Below are 18,792 nucleotides of genomic sequence, written 5' to 3'. Positions count from 1 at the left end.
AGAAGTACATCAAAATTCCTTTGTTTCTTTTTTCTCTCAGGATTGACCTCCGCTGCCCTTGTTGCCACTCAGCAGGTGGCTGCACAGGCATCTGCATCTGGTATGTTTCCTGCACAAAGAAGGTAAATAGTCAATAAATTATATATTATAACATAGAGAGGAGAAAGAAAATCACAGATTTTTCTAGCCTGATGGTGTGCATTTCCTTGTATGACAGTTTTTAAGGCTGAGGAGAAACCTGTTACTTTGGGTTAACTGCAGTTTTATTCTCCTAGAATGACATTTTGTCCTTCGTTGTGTTCTGTAATTGTAACATAGATCATTAAGAAAGAACAAGTAGTCTGTCTTCTGGGATTTTCCATAGAGTGTGTTTTAAAGATTGGTACTAAGCTAAAACAAGAGATTATGAAATATAATTTAAGATCCAGATTTTTAATAAAATGAGTTTAAAATTAATGTTCAGTTGGCTCCATGCATGACCAGAAAAACTTAGGATTTTATCTATTCTGCAAGTCTTCATGGCTTGCTGATCTTGCTTTTAGAGAGGTTTGTCTGGGAGCCCATTAGAGATGGCTTTGTATTTAAGTTGCACACCCCTGTCATACATTTATATGCCTGAAAGCCTGTCAGTTATTTAGTAGGTTGTCAAGAGGAAAACTTCTGTATTATTATGATCCCATTTCAAGTGGAAAATTCCAAAGCATCTTTTAACATTAGGGTTTTGTTCATTGCTGGCATGTTAAGACGCAGTATAATGTGTCAAATGGAACCATGAAGTTCTAAGTTACGGGTGTCTGTCTGAAAGCTGGTGTTGAAACAAGCAATTATTTGAGGCAGAGAGGTTTGTAGCCCCGGAAGAGCTGATGAATGATAGGGTATCAGAACCCAGAAGAAAAATCCTGGCACAGGTTACTTTAGGATGTTGTTACTGGCAGGGGAGGGATGAGGACTGGGCTTGCTGTCTTTTCTTCTTGGGTTAGAGAATACTTGTACAGATTTCATTTCAAGATTTCATTTCAAGATGCAGGAAAAAAAGTGTGAGGAAATGATGCTGCTTACTAAAACCTTCTTCTTTCTCTTTTCAGAGAATGATGAATTTGGGGATGAACATTGTCATGTGACTGGTTCACATGAGGAAGCGCTTTATTACAGACATCAGTTCCATGGTGTTAATTTGAAATGCCTTAATGGCAGGCAAAAACCAGTCATTTCATTTTTGTAAATTGCAGATTTTATCACAGAGTAACAAATGTTGCTGTAATTAGACTTCTGTTTTTATATATATATATATATGCGTATATATATATATACATATATATATAAAAATATATATATATTCTTTACTTTTTTTGTATCAGTACCAAGGCTCGCACACAGGGTCTGCTGCTAAGTTGCGAACCACACACTAAATGGAGATATGTATTTGTCATGTTTAGAAGGCGTTAACCGCAAAAGGCTGTTTGTTTCTTTTCTCTTCTTCCTCCTTTCCTTTTTCTTCTCTCTTTTTTCCTTTCCAATTGTAAATAAATAATGTTATGTATCAGTGTGCCTGAACCTTGCATACCCTTCTGGTATTTCCCACAAGCTCTCAGAGAGGCTAACTGTGATGACACTTTGGTACAATGTAGATGTCTATTTGGTGGTTCCTATTAAGATGCATCAGTGTAAAATGTTACTGTATTCACTGTTTCATTGTAATTGTGTATTGTGAAAAATATACCTTTGGAAGGCATGGGGATTCTAGTACCACAAAAACTGTGTTGTATATAATGTATAGATTTTAAATGGAGATAATGAGCATCTGTGAATAATGAAATGTCTTTTTTGATAATCTTGAATGGCAGATAACCTAATAGCCTGCATATGAGAAGACATCTGTGATTGTTCTATTACTTGAATAGTCCTGCAGTCTTTTTTTTAATGTTTACAATTACCCAGATTTAGAGGAGAGACTTTAATGCCATTACCTGTTTACTTGTTTTATGCTGTAACCTAGTTTATTTTATGTAAAACCTATATCAAATGCTTTCATTTTTTTACTTGCCTTAAATAATTTGGCAATCAGAATAATGAAAAAACTTTGATTTTTTTTGTTTTGTTGGTTTTGTTGTTTTTTTGTTGTTTTTTTTGTTGTTTTTTTTTTATTATTTCTGGGTGTTCTTGAGCCACTTTGAAAGATGTGTCATAGTTGTAGATAGCAGAGGGTGCAGCAATGGCACAGCTCCTAGTCATGCTCCTGCTGGGCCTGTGCCATTGTCCTCTCCCAGCAGGCAGTGCAGGGTCCAAGCCAGATGGCAGATGGACCTCTTTCTGTTGACCCTGATAGGCTCAAAAAAGGCCCATGGTAACACTTTGGATGGTATTAGTGGAACTGAAGTCTCTAATACCTGTTTTAGAGCAGCTCTGTATGCTATAAATTATAGGCAAATTTTTTCATATTATATCTGTATTACCCTTCCCCCAAAAAATGAATGGACGCCTAAAAACAGAGGACCTGTCAATTAGAAAAAAAAAACTTCCTTTGCTGTGTCTAACCTGCATTACCACAAGATAAGAATTCTACCTGGCTATACCACCTGTGTGGTTACAATGCAGTTAACATAGTACACAGTAACATGAAATTGCTAATTGTGGCAAGAAAAAAAATCAGATTTTCTGGTCAGGTTTTTGAGGCTTTAACTTTTTTCCTTTTCTGCATATACCGGTTACATTGATTGTCAAAACTGGTTCTTAAAGTTTTACTGTTTCATTTTGGTTTGTGTTTGTTGGGGTTTTTTTTGACAGGGTGAATTACTGCAAGTTAAAGATTGTTCTTGAAGTTGGTTACGTTTCTTCTACCTTGTGAATACTTAATACAGAAGGATGAATTAAAGATTCCCAACAGACAAGCACACTTGGACTTTTATATTACTATGATGAATCTGCCATTAATATTGCTATAATTGTTTTATTTTTATAGGCATAAAATCAGTTTCCTTAGTGAATAGTTATAAGGTTTATTGATTTTTACTACACATCATTCATCTGTGGCTTACTATTATTGTCTTGTTCTGAACACATTCAGAAGTCTCACAGTGGTGACATACTACAAGTTAGCCTCATAAAAAAATGGGAAGGAAGGGGTGTTTTCTTTGAAAAAGGGGATATTGTGAATGCAGGGCTCTTGAAATAATAAATGCCTTATTACTTCTATAGTAAAGGCTCAGATGACTTTTGTGTTGAAACGTGCCATTGACTTTTGTTTTTTTCCGCCCAAACCTTTAACGCTACCACAGCAAAACAGATCTTATAAATTCACAATGTTGGTGATTTTGATTTAGTGTGATTTGAGTGTCATAAGTAACTGGAATGAATTAGTTGTATTGATACAGGGTAAGCAACAGTTAAAATTACAATTAATGTTATAGTTTTATTGTATCCTTAAAGTCTGTAAGAGTGGCTGTCATCTCTTGCCATTTATTGTTTTCCTCCACTTAAGATTATTATGTCCTCCATCTACCTTCATGGCCTTCTTTTTGGTTTAACACTCGCCACACTGACCTCCCTAAGGGCTGTGCCATAGTGAGTGTCACTCGGGTTCTCCCCAAAGCCAGAGGGTTTCCACCCACACATCTGAGCACTGATGTGCAGCTGCCAGGGTCACCTTACCGCTGTGTGAGCATCCAAAAGCAGAGCAAACTGAAGCAGTAATACAAGGAAGACAATTTATACACCTGGGAACGAAAGAGCTACAGAGGCTTGTAGCTGAAAAGGGGAAGCAGAAGTATCATGATACAGATACATTTGCACTGTTTTCCACAGATACTATACTTTTTACTACCTCTAGCTGACCTCTACCACCCTGCCCTTTCAGCAGCAAACAGCAACCTTGCATCTGTCTTTCATCCATATGTTGCTGGATGTCTTGCAAAGGTGAAGCAGGGCTTATGCAGTACACTCACTTGAGTTTCTAAGTCTGTCCATGTAAACACAGCTAGAGAAATAAAAGGTCTGTCAATGCAAGCCCATCACACAGACTCAGAAACCCAGCCAGGGAGCTACTGTCTGTGATACTTGCAGTGGGAAAAAAATGTATGTGAACAGCAAGGGAGGGTGGGGTGCTTTTTGAGTTAACATGTAGCTCTAGGGGGTGAAACAGGACCAGGGTCTAACCAACTGAGCTGGCTGGCTACCAAGGCTAGCCTAGAGGTGGTGAAAATCTGGGCTAAGAGAAACATAACTTCGGTTTTGAAATTTTAGAATTTCCTGGTGGCCCTGGGGAACACCTGAGAAGTCACAGAAAGAATTCTGTGCCATGCATCCCTTCCTTGCTTCTCATAGGTGCAGTGGTTGTGCTTAACCACTTGGTCTTGAGTCACAGTTGTCATTCTGCTGTCAGAACAAGGACTCTAAGGACATGAATTTAGAGAATCCCTGAATCCATCCTAAAACACACATGAGGGATTGTTGATAGCATAAAAATTGGCATAAACAAAGGACACTGTGGTGCCCTTCTACAGCTCTCCACCCTGGCACTTCTCAGAGAACCAGAAAGAATCAGGCAGGGATTCATATTTCATATTTCATTCCTGGCATCAGAGTTTTGTCACTGTCAAGTGACAAAAGTACTAACAAAAGTACTGTCTTCATGTTTCTGTCTCAGAATCTCACTCTAGTGTCTGATAGCCACACTCTCTCCACTTTTTTCCTCTCCCCTCTTTGTGCCATTTACCAGCCTAAGGAGCCCTCTTACATCCATTTGATGGCATCAAATCTCTTATTTGCACATCTAAAAGCTTTCTGCACACATCTGTGAGCTTGGCCCTTGATTAGTTCTCTCTCTTCCCTTTTATCACAATTTGTTGACCTGTGCCTTTATCTCAGACTGTATCAATATATCCTGCCTCTCTTTAGCTTTACAGTGTTTGGGACAGAGAACATGTTTCAATTCAAATTCATATAGCATAGTTCATATTTATAGCTACCTCTTAATAATAGTGACAGCCCCTTGTAGATGATAGCACAAGATGCCATGAGCAGCTAGGACACTGTTAGTCAGGAGCTTTAGGTAACTGACAAAAAACATTACAGTTTTTACAGACAATATTTTGAAACCATCCAATGACTCAGAATTGTGAATGATACAAAGCCCACATAGGAAGTCTGAGCCTTTATCTCCCTGCATCAGAGGGAACTGGAGACACACAATCATTACTTAATGTGCCAGCTTTGTTCTGCTTTAGAAAGAGAGCTCTGATTTCACTTTTAGCACTTTATGTAGCTTTCTGCACTAAACACCCTATAGCATTACTGTGAACTACAGTTCTCCCTCGGGAAGTTTTCTTTTATCTAGGCCAGTATTTCCTAAGTTCTTGTAGCTTCAGCCTTTTTTCCAAGGTTCGCTTTATTTTTTTTCTCTTTATTTTCTCTTTTTTTCTTTTCATTCTTTTTTCTTTTCCTTTGGAGGGGGCTGAATCATGCTGTTACCAAAAAATACAAAAGATTTTCATTAAAGAGAGGAGACATCAGCTGAAGCTGTGCATGTTCCAGTTATGGGGACACCATTAAAATTCTTACACTAGTTGTTAGTAATTTCTGTGCAACATACGCTAAATAGGGCTTTCAACTTCAGTTGCAACTGTGAAATTTCTTATCTGGACTGATAAATTAGCAAACTTAAAGGTTTAGCAAAGGTAATTATTACTTGCAGCCTAGAAATATTTGTCATGAAGAAAACTTAATCTCCACCTTAACTCAATAGAAAAATGTTCTAGGGCTGTGAAAGTAGATTTTGTTATAAACAAATGAACTCCTGCAGACCCAGCTGTAGATACCTGTAGTTCAGTTCCAGTAGCCTCACAGATGTTTCAGCAGCATTCCGTGGTCATTTTGAATGGTATAATGATGTATGTTAATTAATTAGATGACATTTATAATTTGAGTTCATTGACGGTAGGATGGTGCTTGCTTAGTGTTTTGGGTATAATGCTACAGGACTGCCTCATTAAACAGTGCAGCAATGCCTGATAAAAAATAGAATTAGATCAGTACGCAAAGGTTCTCTGAAAGCCTGTTTAAACCCTTAATACAGGAGACTAATTTTAAAGCATCCATCTTGACAAGTAAATGACTTTGTTTCTTTTAATTGTTTCCAAGGCCCTGAGGGTATTACCAAGCCTTGCTCTCCCTGCCCAGCCTCCCGCGGCGCTTCCTCTCCCCACCCCTTCTCCGTGGCCCTGGACTCCCATTTCAGTCCAGGCTGTTCATCTCTGACTCGGATTTAATTTGGATGCCTGGGACTACAGCTGTACCCTAGTTGTCTTGCCCCTTTTCTGGGGTCAATGGGGTGGGACTGCCAGCCTCCAGGAACCCCCAGCCCTGGCCACACCTTTAGATTGACTAAGAATGTGCAGTTTCTGCTCTTTAAGAGATTTGTCTTTAGGCTGTTTCTTACAGAATGTTATGCAGGGAAAAGGCTTCATTAAGACCCCCGCAAATATTTTCTTAAATAGACAAATAAGGTTAAAGAGGAGTTTTGTCTTTATATGTTTCAAATCAAGCAGTGGAAATGAGGTGTGGAATAAAAAGCCCCAGACTGAAGCCCCCTGCATAATTACCAGCCACTATAAAAAAAGTCCTTTTTTTCCTTATTTTTTAATCCTTTCCTCAACAGTATAAGCTTGTATTTGAGAGTTCAAGTGACGCTAGAAATAACTTGAGGGTACACGAGCATTTTTTTCTTCTCTCCTTCCAGTTCGAGTGACTGAAAGGGACAATTAGCTGTAAAAGGTTCTTAATATATGTTCTCAAACTATGTACCTTCTGTATACAGAACATGTTTCTCATTAATGAGCTCCCTATTCAGCAGCGGTCATCTCTGCTGCCTACTTCAGCAAACTGACTGCCTTCTTCCTTTGGAGCTCTTTGTTCCCCAGAAGAGAGTGGGAGGAACCCACTTGATGTAGCCATCAAGGGCTACTTGGACTGCAAAACAGCTGAAATTTCTGCTCTTCCCTTGCTTATAAAAGCCAGAGCAAGGCTTGCTTTCTATAATTTCCTTTTGTTCATACCTTTCCCCACTCTGTCACTAAGTCAGCTTAAGTATTTGCAATGATGAGCCTCATCAAGCCACTGATTTTCAAGTAGAGCTCCAGACAGAAAAGGTCGTTAAAATGTCAATGACAACATGTTCCATGCCGAGCACTGGAACATAACAATTTAATACCAAGCTTTGCCACAAGTATTTGCAGTCCTAATTCATTATCTTCCTGACTGAAAAGAAGTTGATTTCCTTGTACAGAGAAATTGCCAAATTCTCAGACTCTAAATGGCTTGTGACTTTCCTGAAACCAGTTGACCACTTTCCCTTTGATCTGTCAGTAGTTTGTCCCCATGTTTGGATTTATTTCCCCAAAGAAGGTGTAGAAGAAACTGACAGAGAGAAAGAAAAGACTGCTAGAGAAAGAGAAAGAGAACATTAACAATAGCAAGACAGAATCCAGTTCTTTGTGCTAGAGCATCTCTCATTAGGTGGACTCTTCTGCCACTCAGATAAGAGTTTGGTCCCTTGAGGCAGAGCAAGTAATTGCTACTGGGTATAACTCCTTCCTTCTTCCTTGAGAACGTGCACATGTACTCTCTCAGATGTATTTACTCTCCCCTTTGTCACATGTAAATGCTATATGCATGATTTGATAGCAATTTGCTTAGGGGTTTCTTTTCTATTGAAAAATAGAAAATGGCACTGAAATAGTTCCCCAATAGCAATGACTGCTTAGCTTTGGAGTTTTATGTATGTCCTATTTCTGAAAGGGTTAGTGAATATACACTAAAATCCAGTTGCATTAAAGGAGAGCAGGATACATACATCAGTATTGGCCTGGCAAATCATTCTGTGTGCACCCAGAAAGGGGAGGGAACAATTAAATCTGGCCCTGATATGTAGGGAGGACAGGAGGCATTGACATAAAAGACTTGGTAGGAAACTTCTGAGTCTGCTCTAAAGACTTCATTGTTGTGCTCTGTAGTTAAATACAGGGCTTTGGAGAGTTGTGGGTCCAGCAATGTCACACAAGCAGCACAAGGAACAATGGTGTCACATAAGTCTCTGAGCAGGAGCAGGTGAGTGCCCAGACACTGACCCTACAGACTGCAGTGAGTCCTAGAAGGAAAGCTCTGGCACTGGACAGGGAGACCTTTGCTGCGGAGTTAACACGGAGCAAGTGCCCTCGGGGCAGATCTGACTGTTCTGAAGCTGGTGAGCTCTTACTGCATGCCACCTGCTTGTGAGCTGCCCTCTCAGTGTGCTCTGCTTTCCTCCGTGGCAATGCCTGCAGCATCAAGGGACAGGGGGTTTACAGTCCAAAGAGATGAGAGTTACCCCAATACATCTGAGCAACTTACAGAGGATAGGATGGGATAAAGCATGGGTTGGTCTTAAAGTTCAAGCATGGCCTGACAAAAAGTTGTCTTTAAAGAGCACTACACCTGTCACATTACTGACATGCAACTTACCTGTCCCAAAGGGCATGATTTCTCCTGCTTCAGGCTGCTATACAGAGAGAATACACCTCCTCTGGCTGCCATCTGAAGGCAGGAGTAAATTAAAGAGAAAGAGAACTTTATTGCAGAGTAGAAAATTGTCAGTCTAGGGACTGACTGTATGTGGCAAACCAGAAGTGTGTGTCTCCAGTTACACTTCCTCCATGGCAGTAAGTTGAAACCTTTGGTATGGTTCTCTTTCATTGTTTGTTATCATTATCAATTCTTACATTCTTTTGGGCCCCATTAAATGGCAGTATTAGATTACTAGTCACCAGTGTAAAGGGCCCATATCTCCTCATTATTAGGCTGATGTGTGTTTAAGAAGCTTAAGTATAAGTATATTTATACTAAGTATAAGTTAAGTTTGAGTATTTTTCTCTGAAAGAAGGATATTTCCATCCTGGGATATGATCATTTTGTACTTGCTTTTGTTTTGTCTCCTCTGTTTTTAAATATTAACACTTCAGTGTGCAGCTTAGATGAGCTCAGCTGAATCTTCAGGGTGCAGTATTTAATATATTCCTAGGCTCAAAATTGTTGCTATACTTTCATATTAAGTGCCCTATATATTTAGTAGTGCTTTACAGTCTTGTGATTTTGTTCCTTGTTGTGGTTTCATTTGTTTGTTTGTCTGGTTTTTTGTTTGTTTTAAGCCTTGTTCAATTGAAAGAGGAAAATAAGCTTGCAGGAATTCAACTTTGACAGTTGGGCCTTTCCCCCCATCTTTTTAAAGGACAAAATTAATTCCCAAATCATTCAGATTCTTGGCAGGATCTGGTAGCTGATAGGGAAAACAAATCTCAAAGCAAGCAATTGACTTAATGAAGACAACATTTATCAATAATATTTTTACCCTTCTGACTCATGCTAAGACTCATTTGACTAGTATACAATGGTCAGTAGGATGAGAATTGAAAACCTCAATTTTGAATCTGCAAGGCAAACACAGGACAGTTTTCAGGAGGCAGACTAGACCACCATCTCCCTTTCACAATCCTGTACCCCTTTTAAATTATGCTTTGCCACTGGGTTGCTGCTTAAATTTGCTATCCATTAGTCCCTAGTGATAGCATCAAGGTCAGATGCTCTACTCGAACCAACAGCTGAATTACTCGTATCTTCTGACACCATCAAAAGCAAATTGCTAGCTAATCACTGAGGAAAAGAGACAAGCACAAATAGTTCTGTGACCAGTGAGGCTAATAAAGACCAGTTTTAAGTGGATCTCTTTTCTCTTTAGGCCCTCCGATGTTCAATAAAGTGTGATCTTAATTCTTACTACACGAGTCCACTAACAGGCCATCTCTCTTTACCTTTTTAGCAATATTTGTCAAAGTAGAGACTATCTTCAGAGTTTTTCTCTGCAACTGGTCAATGGGCTCAGATGTTTTGTGCTAGGGAAAGGCTGTAGGCTTAGTGCAGTCACAGGAAGTGTAAATGAGAGCTTTGCAAGTGTCTCCTTGGCATGGCCTTATCATGTATGTCTCCTGGGTAGTTAAAAAGCTGAAAGGTGGCAGTGTGTTTGTGAGCATCTTTTCCCCTCACAAATATGGCAGGTGCTCAGGGCCTGGCCATGGACTCTTTCTGTGAAATGGCTCCACTCCACTGTCTTGCACCATGCTCTGCACCACATGTAAAGCGCAACAGCTGTTGTAAACAAAAGTAGTTGGTTCAGAATTCATTTAGTCTTAGGGTAAAGTTATGAACAAGAGGAACTGAGAAAAGCCTAGGTCATGGCTTTTGAGTCTTAAATCCATCAATAATCATTAGCATATATAACTTGGAAGCAGCCCATTATATTTATGTATTTAGCTATACACTTTTTGTGTCATTATTATATACACATAGACAAAAAAGGAGCATGGATTTAAGAAAAGCTGTAGTATATTTTAAATGTTTTTGGGTCCCAACAAACAACAATGAATTTTTCTAAGTTAATAATAAGCTAGTTAAGATACAAGAAAAAGAACAAAGTTATTTTTGAAAGCTCTGGGTAATAATGGTTTCATTATCTAAAGTTCAGTCACAACAAGGACAAAAAAAAATCCCCCTTATGTATGCTGAAGAGCTTTTCAGTTTTGAAAAAAAATCAATAGTATATTCACACTAATGTTGGCTTGCATAAAATATTGACTGTAGTCACACTGGTGGTTTTACATAAAGACTTAAAAGCAATTTTGGTCGTCTGAAAGATTCTAATTGTTTTTCCCCTTTCCTGAAAGAGTAATGAAAGGATGACTAAAAAGCAGAACTATATAGTTATTTTATAACTGGCACTAACAAATTTCACCAATTACAGAGTCCATTCTGTAAGCAATGAATGTGTGGCTCCCAATTAATCTAGTGTACCTCCAGGCAAGGTCTAAATCAGCTGGATACAGCTAAAGCAATTTGCACACAGCTAAAAGCAAATTGGAAAATAAGTGTTCCACGCTACTGCCTATCTTTTCAAGCCAAATACACAATCAGTATTCTGGCAGCAGCACTCTGTCATGTTATTTGCAACTATCAATTTTAATTATAACAATTATTGATTAGTTGGGAAAGTGAATAATCTAATGTTCAAATGAGGTTGGCGCGGCTGCTGGGGATCATTTTTCGCTTTCATGCATTTGTACATTTGGTGTTAGGAAACACCATGCAAAAAATATACATGGAAAGAATATACCTGCACCACTGTGATGAGCTCAGATAACTACCATTGAAGGTGCAGCTGTGATTTTTTAAATTATTTTTTCAATTTGTTTACAACAAGCATCCAGTTTTAGGATTCACCATGGAAAAAGGGTAATATGAATTGAAGTAGGGTGTGAGAGGGCTCAGTGAGGAGCACAGGCAAATACTTTCAGACTTGGGCACCTAAAATCAAACTCCAATTTTCTTACTTAACCACCCAGGGCGCTCCTGTTGCCCATTGGCACAGGCTATTTTTCTAACCTATTTACTTTTAGACTCAAGCTGTTCCTTTGTAGAACAATGCTTCTCTTGGAACAGAGAAAAAAGAAAGATCCAGCCCTAGCTGAACTAACAAGAACATTATGTGTTTCAGCTAAATAAATAGCTGGGGGAAGAGGGCATCCTGACTTGAGCAGTTACAGCCACAAAGGCTGAACATGAATTCTCTGAATCCGAGTTCCTGGTACAGGTTCATCTCCACTGCTAATCAAATGCCCTGTGTAGTGTTTCTGAAGACATTCTGTTTCCATTTGAAGTGACCCAGCAAACATTCCACTAATAATTACTGTGCTCCAGAGAAGCCTTTCAAGTGCACTGCAGACTGCTGTGCCGAGGCTGGGGGAGAACAGGGCAATTTTCCCATCACACGTGCTCTGCTTGCCTCGTGGCTGAACGTGTCTGCTGCTCTAGGGACATGTCCTGCAGCATGGCACAGAGCTGGCACCTGCACCTCTGTGGGGCAGGATGGGCACAGCCACTCCGCCTACCTGGCTGCTGCTCACACAGGCATGACCTTTGTGTTTTAAAAAGGTAATAAGGGTAGCTGGTGTTAGCAATATTCCAAAGTTCTGGGCCATCACTGAGGTCAGATGAGAGGGATCAGGTCCAGGGTCACAACACTGCCCATTTACCTTCTTTTGAATTTAAGGCAGTGTACTAAGTAAACTTTTTTTTGTGCAGTTTTGCAAATAACGGTCAGTGGATAACTGGCGTAGTAAGTGGTGCATTGCACTGTTGCTGGGAAACTGTGGATGGATGTGAAATTGGGAAGGTCAGTTGCTGCAATTAGTTATCAAGAGAGAATAATTTCAAAGACCTGCACAAGGATTTAGCTATGCAATACCCACTGTCTTGGCAAAGCCTAGTGCAGCTAATCATCTGCTTTGAAAATGTGAGGGAATGTGTCCTTGAGTTGGACAAGAAGATCTCTCTGCCTATTCAGCAGCCAAAAAAAAAAGTGCTTACAATGCCTTGTACTGAAATCGAAAACAAGAAAGGAAAAAAAATAGCAAAGGCATGGAAATGAGTTCTGAGTGTGCCAAGCATGGGAATGCCAGTGTCTGATAACAAAAGTGCTCTCTGAGAAAAAATTGGTAAGATGCTTAGATAAGTATGCATACCTGTGAGATCATCCAGTGATCACATACAGCTTTGGCACACATGCACACGCAGTGAGTGTAATACTGTTCTCTGACATGCTTCCTGCTCAGTCTTTTGTCTTTCTGAACTATTTTGTTTGAAGTTTAATTTTATCCTGCCCACCAGAGCTTCCAACCTGCTCAGCTTAGTGCTGCACAAACACACTTGCAGGGAGAGGCCTGTCCCAAACATTTTCATTATTCTTTTCTTATTTGTTTTGTTGAGGAAAAAAAAGCCCCACATATGGAAATTTCCTGTCTGGTAGTATTTACCACTACAAGTATTCTTCTAATAGAGAATCATGAAAAGTTATAGACTGCAGTCCTTTAACATGCTGTAAAACAGTGTGATTTGTATTTTGTTAAGCCATAAATTGATAATATCATACCATCTCTATTATTTAAAGCATAGTATTAATATTAAAATTGCCATGCCTGTCCCTAACTTTGGGATCAGGTATGTACCTCAAGGGATCCTGCTCCATCTGCAATAAGTGTTTTTCACTTCAAATTAATATATTTTCATTTGCCCTGTCAGCCTATACAGATGGAGCAGGCCTCAAACCACACGGGGTCAAGTAGAAGCCCAATTAGGCAGAGTTATTTTTAAGTTCTGGAGGGCACAGGGTCAGCACACTGGAGAGATTTAAGCACCTAAAGATGTAGATAGGTGTCTCACGTATTTTCAGAAGTGTTATCACTCTGCAGTCAAGGGGAGCTAGGCATCTGGTAACTATCTTGAAAAGCACGTTTCGAGATTCCTGCAAAGAGCTTGAATCCTTCCAGCTTCTCCTTCCATAAGAAGGTTCAGGCCACATAGTTGAGGCCACCGGTGTTTTCACGTTCCCAGTCTCATCATCTCAGGTCTGCTGAGGTTTATCCTCATGGCCAAGGCTCCTGCAGGAGCCCCTGGACAAGCTTATGTTGTTCAGGGGGTCACATCAGCCATCCTGGGGGTCCAGAGCGCTGCCTGGGGAACTCGTCAGGAAACAGGGAAGCCAGCAGCCATGGGTGAGTCAGCTGGCTCTGGCACAGCATGGAGATCTCTGATGGGTCTGTTGCCTGGCCAAGGGAAGGTCAGAGGACATAAACTCAACCACTTTCCAGCTAGCCCAGTCACCAGAAATCGCCATGATTAACTGCCTGAAGAAGAATAAGAGTAGGGAATGTTTCAATGCTAATGCTTCTCTGTCTTTTGACAATTTTCAGTTGGGGGTTTCTAGTTTAGTTTCTCTACGCAATAATTAACAAACTTTTTTTTTTTTTTTTTTTTTTTCCTGCCAAAGGGCTTTTTCAATCTCCTCTTGAATTCAGTATGAGCTTTTTGTATCCATGATGTTCCTCCTTTGCCAAGGATTTTCCCACGTGCATTGCCAATAACACAAAGACCCTCTCGGTGTCCTGGATACAGTCCTTCTTACCTTTTTATGATGACCAAGGATTTTTGTACTGTGAAGGAACAGTGAAATAATTTCTTTCCTAAGCATCCCTCTATATCTATTATGATTTTATAGTCTTCAGCATATTCTACCTTAAATCATCTCTGTTCCACACTAAGGACCCTAGCCAATTTTTTTTTTCTCTTTTTCCTGTATGGAGCTTATAAAACATCCTTGCCATTCTTGTTTGAAACTCTTCTATTTATAATATATCCTCTGTAGATGCAAGGATTCATAGCTACATTTCTGCTGTAGAACAACTTATTTATTCTTGCCTTTAACTTCCTAGTTTTAGCTGGGTAATCTTTCCTCTGTGTGTTCTTATACTTCTTTAAAAGGCGTGGTGAAGGTCCATGTCAAAAGCTTTGTGGAAAGCCTAATAGTAGCAGTTTGCTTGAATCACCCTTTTTTATATAGACAAGTCCCCTGACTGTCAACAGGTTTGTGAAGTAGGACTTCCCTTGCCAGAAATGGTATACAGGAACCAAGCTTAAAATTTTTCCAGCATAAAAGAGAAGTAGTCACTTAGAGATAAAGGCACTTTGACATTTTAATCTTACACTGTGAATTGTCTTGGGATTTTAGACACACTTGGAATACAGCAGATGACACACAGTCCTTAGGATCCTTTTTAGGAAACAACTTAGGAAAATGAGAAACGTGTACTCTCAGCCATATTTTATTAAATCTATCTCCCTTTTTTGCTCTTAGAATCACAGAATAATTTCTCCTGGAAGACATCTGTGGAGGTGTGTAGTCCAACATCTAGCTCAAAAAAGTTTTGATTAGAAGAGGTTGGTCAGGGCTGAAGAAATTTATCTTTAAGGATGGTAGGATCTCACTCCTCTCTAGGCTTCTGTTCCAGTATCTCACCAACTTCATGATGAAAATTACCTAGTTGAAATTTCCCATGTTCTATCCCGTATCTTTTGTCTTTTCCCCCACCCCTGTCTAGCTTTGGGAAGGGTCTGTCTCCACTTTCTCCTCATGCTTCCACCAGGCAGCTGTAGCCAGCAGTCAAATCTTCCTTCCTCCTTTCTTTCTCAGGGCTGAACAAATTCAGACCTTTTTAGCCACTATGACCTGATGCATTGGTTTGACAGCACCAGCAGCAATAGCGTGTTTCAATTTTTGTTCCTAATAATGAATGGGACAGGACCAGGATGCAAATGTTACCCACATAGAGTTGGAATAAATCCTTAACAAGTTCTTTAATTAGGTTCCTCAAAAACAGGCAGTTAGATCTAAAGAATATCACTAGAAGTCAGCAACTAATTAATTCCTGAAGCATTGGCTGAATGAAATTATATGTACAGTATGTACTAGGGCAGAGAGCATGTGCACTACAAAGTTAAATCCTAATAGAATAATCACCCCAGAGGGGGTCATCAAAAGCTAGTAGAAATTAAAGCAATGCAGGATGCTCCATCTTAGACTAAAGTGATTTCCATCAGAGCAGATCTGCAAAGAGTAGATGAGGTTTTAACTGCTAGTTTGCATACTTGGGGTCTTACAATAACCAGCAGCTGTGTGTGTTGCTCTTGATATTCCTGTGGTTCCCAGCAGCAGGGATTGAGCTGTACAGCAGGGAGGTCGAGAGATCCCTTCACCACAGGACTGGGAGTTTCTCTGTTATGTACTATGCCACTCAGTTGTCCACTATTCCGTTACTTCACATCTACAACCCTACCAGGGAGTAAAGTGGCAAGATGAGTCTTTTCAGTTTGCTGGTGATACATATTCATCTCTCCTTTGCTCCACAGAGCACAGAGAAGTACATTCCCTAGAGTGTGAGTGTGGTATGGGGTAGGTAAAGGCAAATCAGCTGAAATCAGTCTCGAGGATAGCAAAAAAAACTTTCCAGAACAGCTGCTTTCATAAAATTCCTGCTATTTTTATAGGAAATACAGTTGTCTACTCACAAGACACTGACTGCAGAAAATCCAACCTTGACTGTATGCTTAGATTGGAATCCAGGCCTGAAATTTAAAATATTCAGAGACAATAATTTTATTCCAGCTGTGTGTCCTCACATCTGCAGTTCTGAAATTTATTGCAAATCTTTACAATTTCCAGAAAAGTGTATTTAGTGAGTGTCAAAAGAGAACAATGCTGAAGATTACAAACAAGCTCCAGGTTTGTTTGGCAGTCAGATACACAACAGCAACTTGGTGCTTGCTCCAGAAAAGAATGTCTGCCTTAATATATACTGATAGCTATGGCAGGAAAAGTGGACAAATGCTTATGTGTTTGGCATACAGTTTGGTGACCCTGACACCTTTAGATGCTATCATCCTGTTCTGGCTTCTTCTCAAATTCATTTTTGCCTTGATAGAAGTTTTGTGAGGCTGCTGGCCACACAAATCTCCTTTAAGTGAATATTACTATTAGATACCTGTGTGTGTGTGTGTGTGTGTGTGTGTGTGTGTTCTTCTGTGCACACACAGAAGAAACAGTTCTGCCTAAAGGGATCTACTAGAATCTGATCCACTAAATATTTCCAATGTTGAATTGTTTTTTCCAAACTGCTTACACTGCACATTTTTCTTTGTTCATATTTATTTCAGAGATTATAATCTCAGAGATGATATAAACTCATTCATACCAATGAATCTGGTATAATGGTTCTTCATCTTGGTTTTCAGAGATAACAGTGCTAAAAATACAAAACAATATCAAGCAAATCTGGACAATGTGAAAAACAAATAATAAGAAAAAATGAGCAGACAAGGCTGACCTTGCTTGACAACATTACTGCCGAATGTGACCCAGTCGGAATGATGCATCCATCCAACCCAAGAATTTAAGTCTCTTACAAGTGGGTTTGTAATATGACAGAATATTAGATCTTTTGAAAAAGAGGAATAAATGGGCTCTGATGTGAATTTTAAATGACAAAAGGCTTATATGACAAATTAAAAAGCTTGTAGCAAATTTAACAGTTAAATGTACTTCTTTCTCTGTTTTCCTTATTTCTAATATTGTATGTGTGTATACATATTATATGCAAGTCTACTTTTAAAATTTTATATGTATAGATATTTACATATATATATCCCCCTGCACATAAATATGTAAAACTACAACTGATTTTCAGACATTTAAATACATATTATATTTTCAAAGGCATAAGTGAAATAATTCACTAAGTTCCCCTTAAGTGCAGAAGCTTTAAAGGCTGTTTTTTAAATAAGCCAGTTATTTTTGAGTTAAACAGAGAAAGAAAGTGGATGTAGAAGTTGTGAGCTGCTGTTGACCACTAGCCCAGAGTATGTCCTAGCCCTGGCTGATATCTGTGGCAGGGTTCCTTTCATGCTGCAGGAGCAGTGGGTGCCACCACTCTCATCACTGCAGTGAGGGTGGCACTCTGCCTGCAGCCTCCCTGGTACGCCAGGCACAGTGATCCTCTGGGAAGGGGATCAGACAGCACATGCCAGTGGACAGCTGTGAGGTGAGTCTTTATTTGGTTGGAGGACATTTTATAGGTTTTGGGGACTGTGTTGGGTTCTTCTCATTTGTCAGTATTTCTAATTTTTCTAGAGGACTTTAATATGTTTAAGATAACATACTGCCTTTCTGCACATGGTTAGCCAGTACTCCAGAGAAGTCCTGCTGATTTTCTTCCCCCAGAAGCATCACTCTGGGGGGACAGCACTAGTCAAGGGCAGGCTTTGGGACAGCAGGAATGGCATTTCTTTGGAGGCACAGCAGCCTCCTTTTGGGTACTTTATGTCCTTATCATTTCCTTGAGTGTTTGGATAGGGTAATGCACTGCACATTTTGAGACGGTAGAAGCTGCCACCACCAGTGACGTTCAAAGGGATGATGAAAACGTTATGGTGGCCAAGTTTATTTTCTTATACTGACTCTTTCTTTTTGCTACTTCAACTACACTCCACTTTCAGCAGGTAAATCGTACAGATTTATATTCACTCTGCCAGAGATGCTGACCTCTCCAATAAATTCAAATTCATAACAGTGTCAAAGGTATAGAAGCAACTTGGCCTAGTGGATAAAATGGAGTGTAAAAAATATTCTATTCCCACAGAAATTAATGGAATTTGTTTTCACTTAACGCAGGGCTGTCTGTGGTTCAATGACACTGAATTTCACAGATTTGCATTGATTTGCTAATGAGAAATTTACACCACCATTTTCTTGCCTTTAAATTTGACCCCTTCACTTCAGCTTGAATTGATGATTACTGTGGGAACAGAAGGAACTGGATTCACTTCTCTGGAGTGAACATAATTCAGTGAGCAAACTATAAAAGAATTTGACGGGAAAGTAATCCAAGGATTAAAAAAAAAGTCACCAAAGAAACAGCAGAAGAAAGAGTGTCTGTCTGGCGAATGGTCACTGTGATTAGTACGTGATCCCCAGCACCCCATAATGTTGGGGTTCTGCCCCCTTGTCCAAAGCGAATGCTGTGGAAAAGGGCTGGCGTACACAAATGTGATTTTAATGAACTCCTGCAAGGCGGTCTGAAATCCAGCCCGCTTCCCCTGGATCCCATGGCCTGTCTGCAGGGATCTGTCTGGGAGCAGGGTGGTGGGCTGCAGGGCCCTCGCCCCGCGGCTGCAGGCTGCGCCAGGCCCGGGCCGCGGCCGGGGAGCCGAGCCCAGCCTGGGCGCCGGCCCTTCGGAAGCGCTCTCGGTGCGGCGCTGGGCCTCGCGCACGGCTGACCTGCTTCGGCTCAAAGGAAGAAAGTGCACATTAGCATGTAAGCAAAGGAA

General features: G+C 40.0%; 1 protein-coding gene across 4 annotated transcripts in view; it reads left to right on the top strand.

Moving 5' to 3' along the window:
• Positions 1 to 3,174, top strand: part of ZNF608 (zinc finger protein 608) — an 86,848-nt gene extending 83,674 nt beyond the window's left edge. For 3 of the 4 annotated variants that reach the window (XM_058827459.1, XM_058827461.1, XM_058827460.1), the window contains exons 9-10: positions 41 to 122; positions 1,086 to 3,174. In XM_058827459.1, the coding sequence (XP_058683442.1) occupies positions 41 to 122; positions 1,086 to 1,092 (89 nt within the window). In that variant the 3' untranslated portion in view covers positions 1,093 to 3,174. Of the gene's footprint in view, positions 1 to 40; positions 127 to 1,085 lie in introns of those variants that run through there. The other variant, XM_058827462.1, reaches the window with a different exon arrangement.
• Positions 3,175 to 18,792: the final 15,618 nt, after the last annotated feature.

The sequence above is a fragment of the Poecile atricapillus genome, chromosome Z, assembly GCF_030490865.1.
Source record: "Poecile atricapillus isolate bPoeAtr1 chromosome Z, bPoeAtr1.hap1, whole genome shotgun sequence".
Taxonomy (NCBI): Eukaryota; Metazoa; Chordata; class Aves; order Passeriformes; family Paridae; genus Poecile; species Poecile atricapillus.
This window is presented reverse-complemented; position numbering and strand designations above follow the sequence as displayed.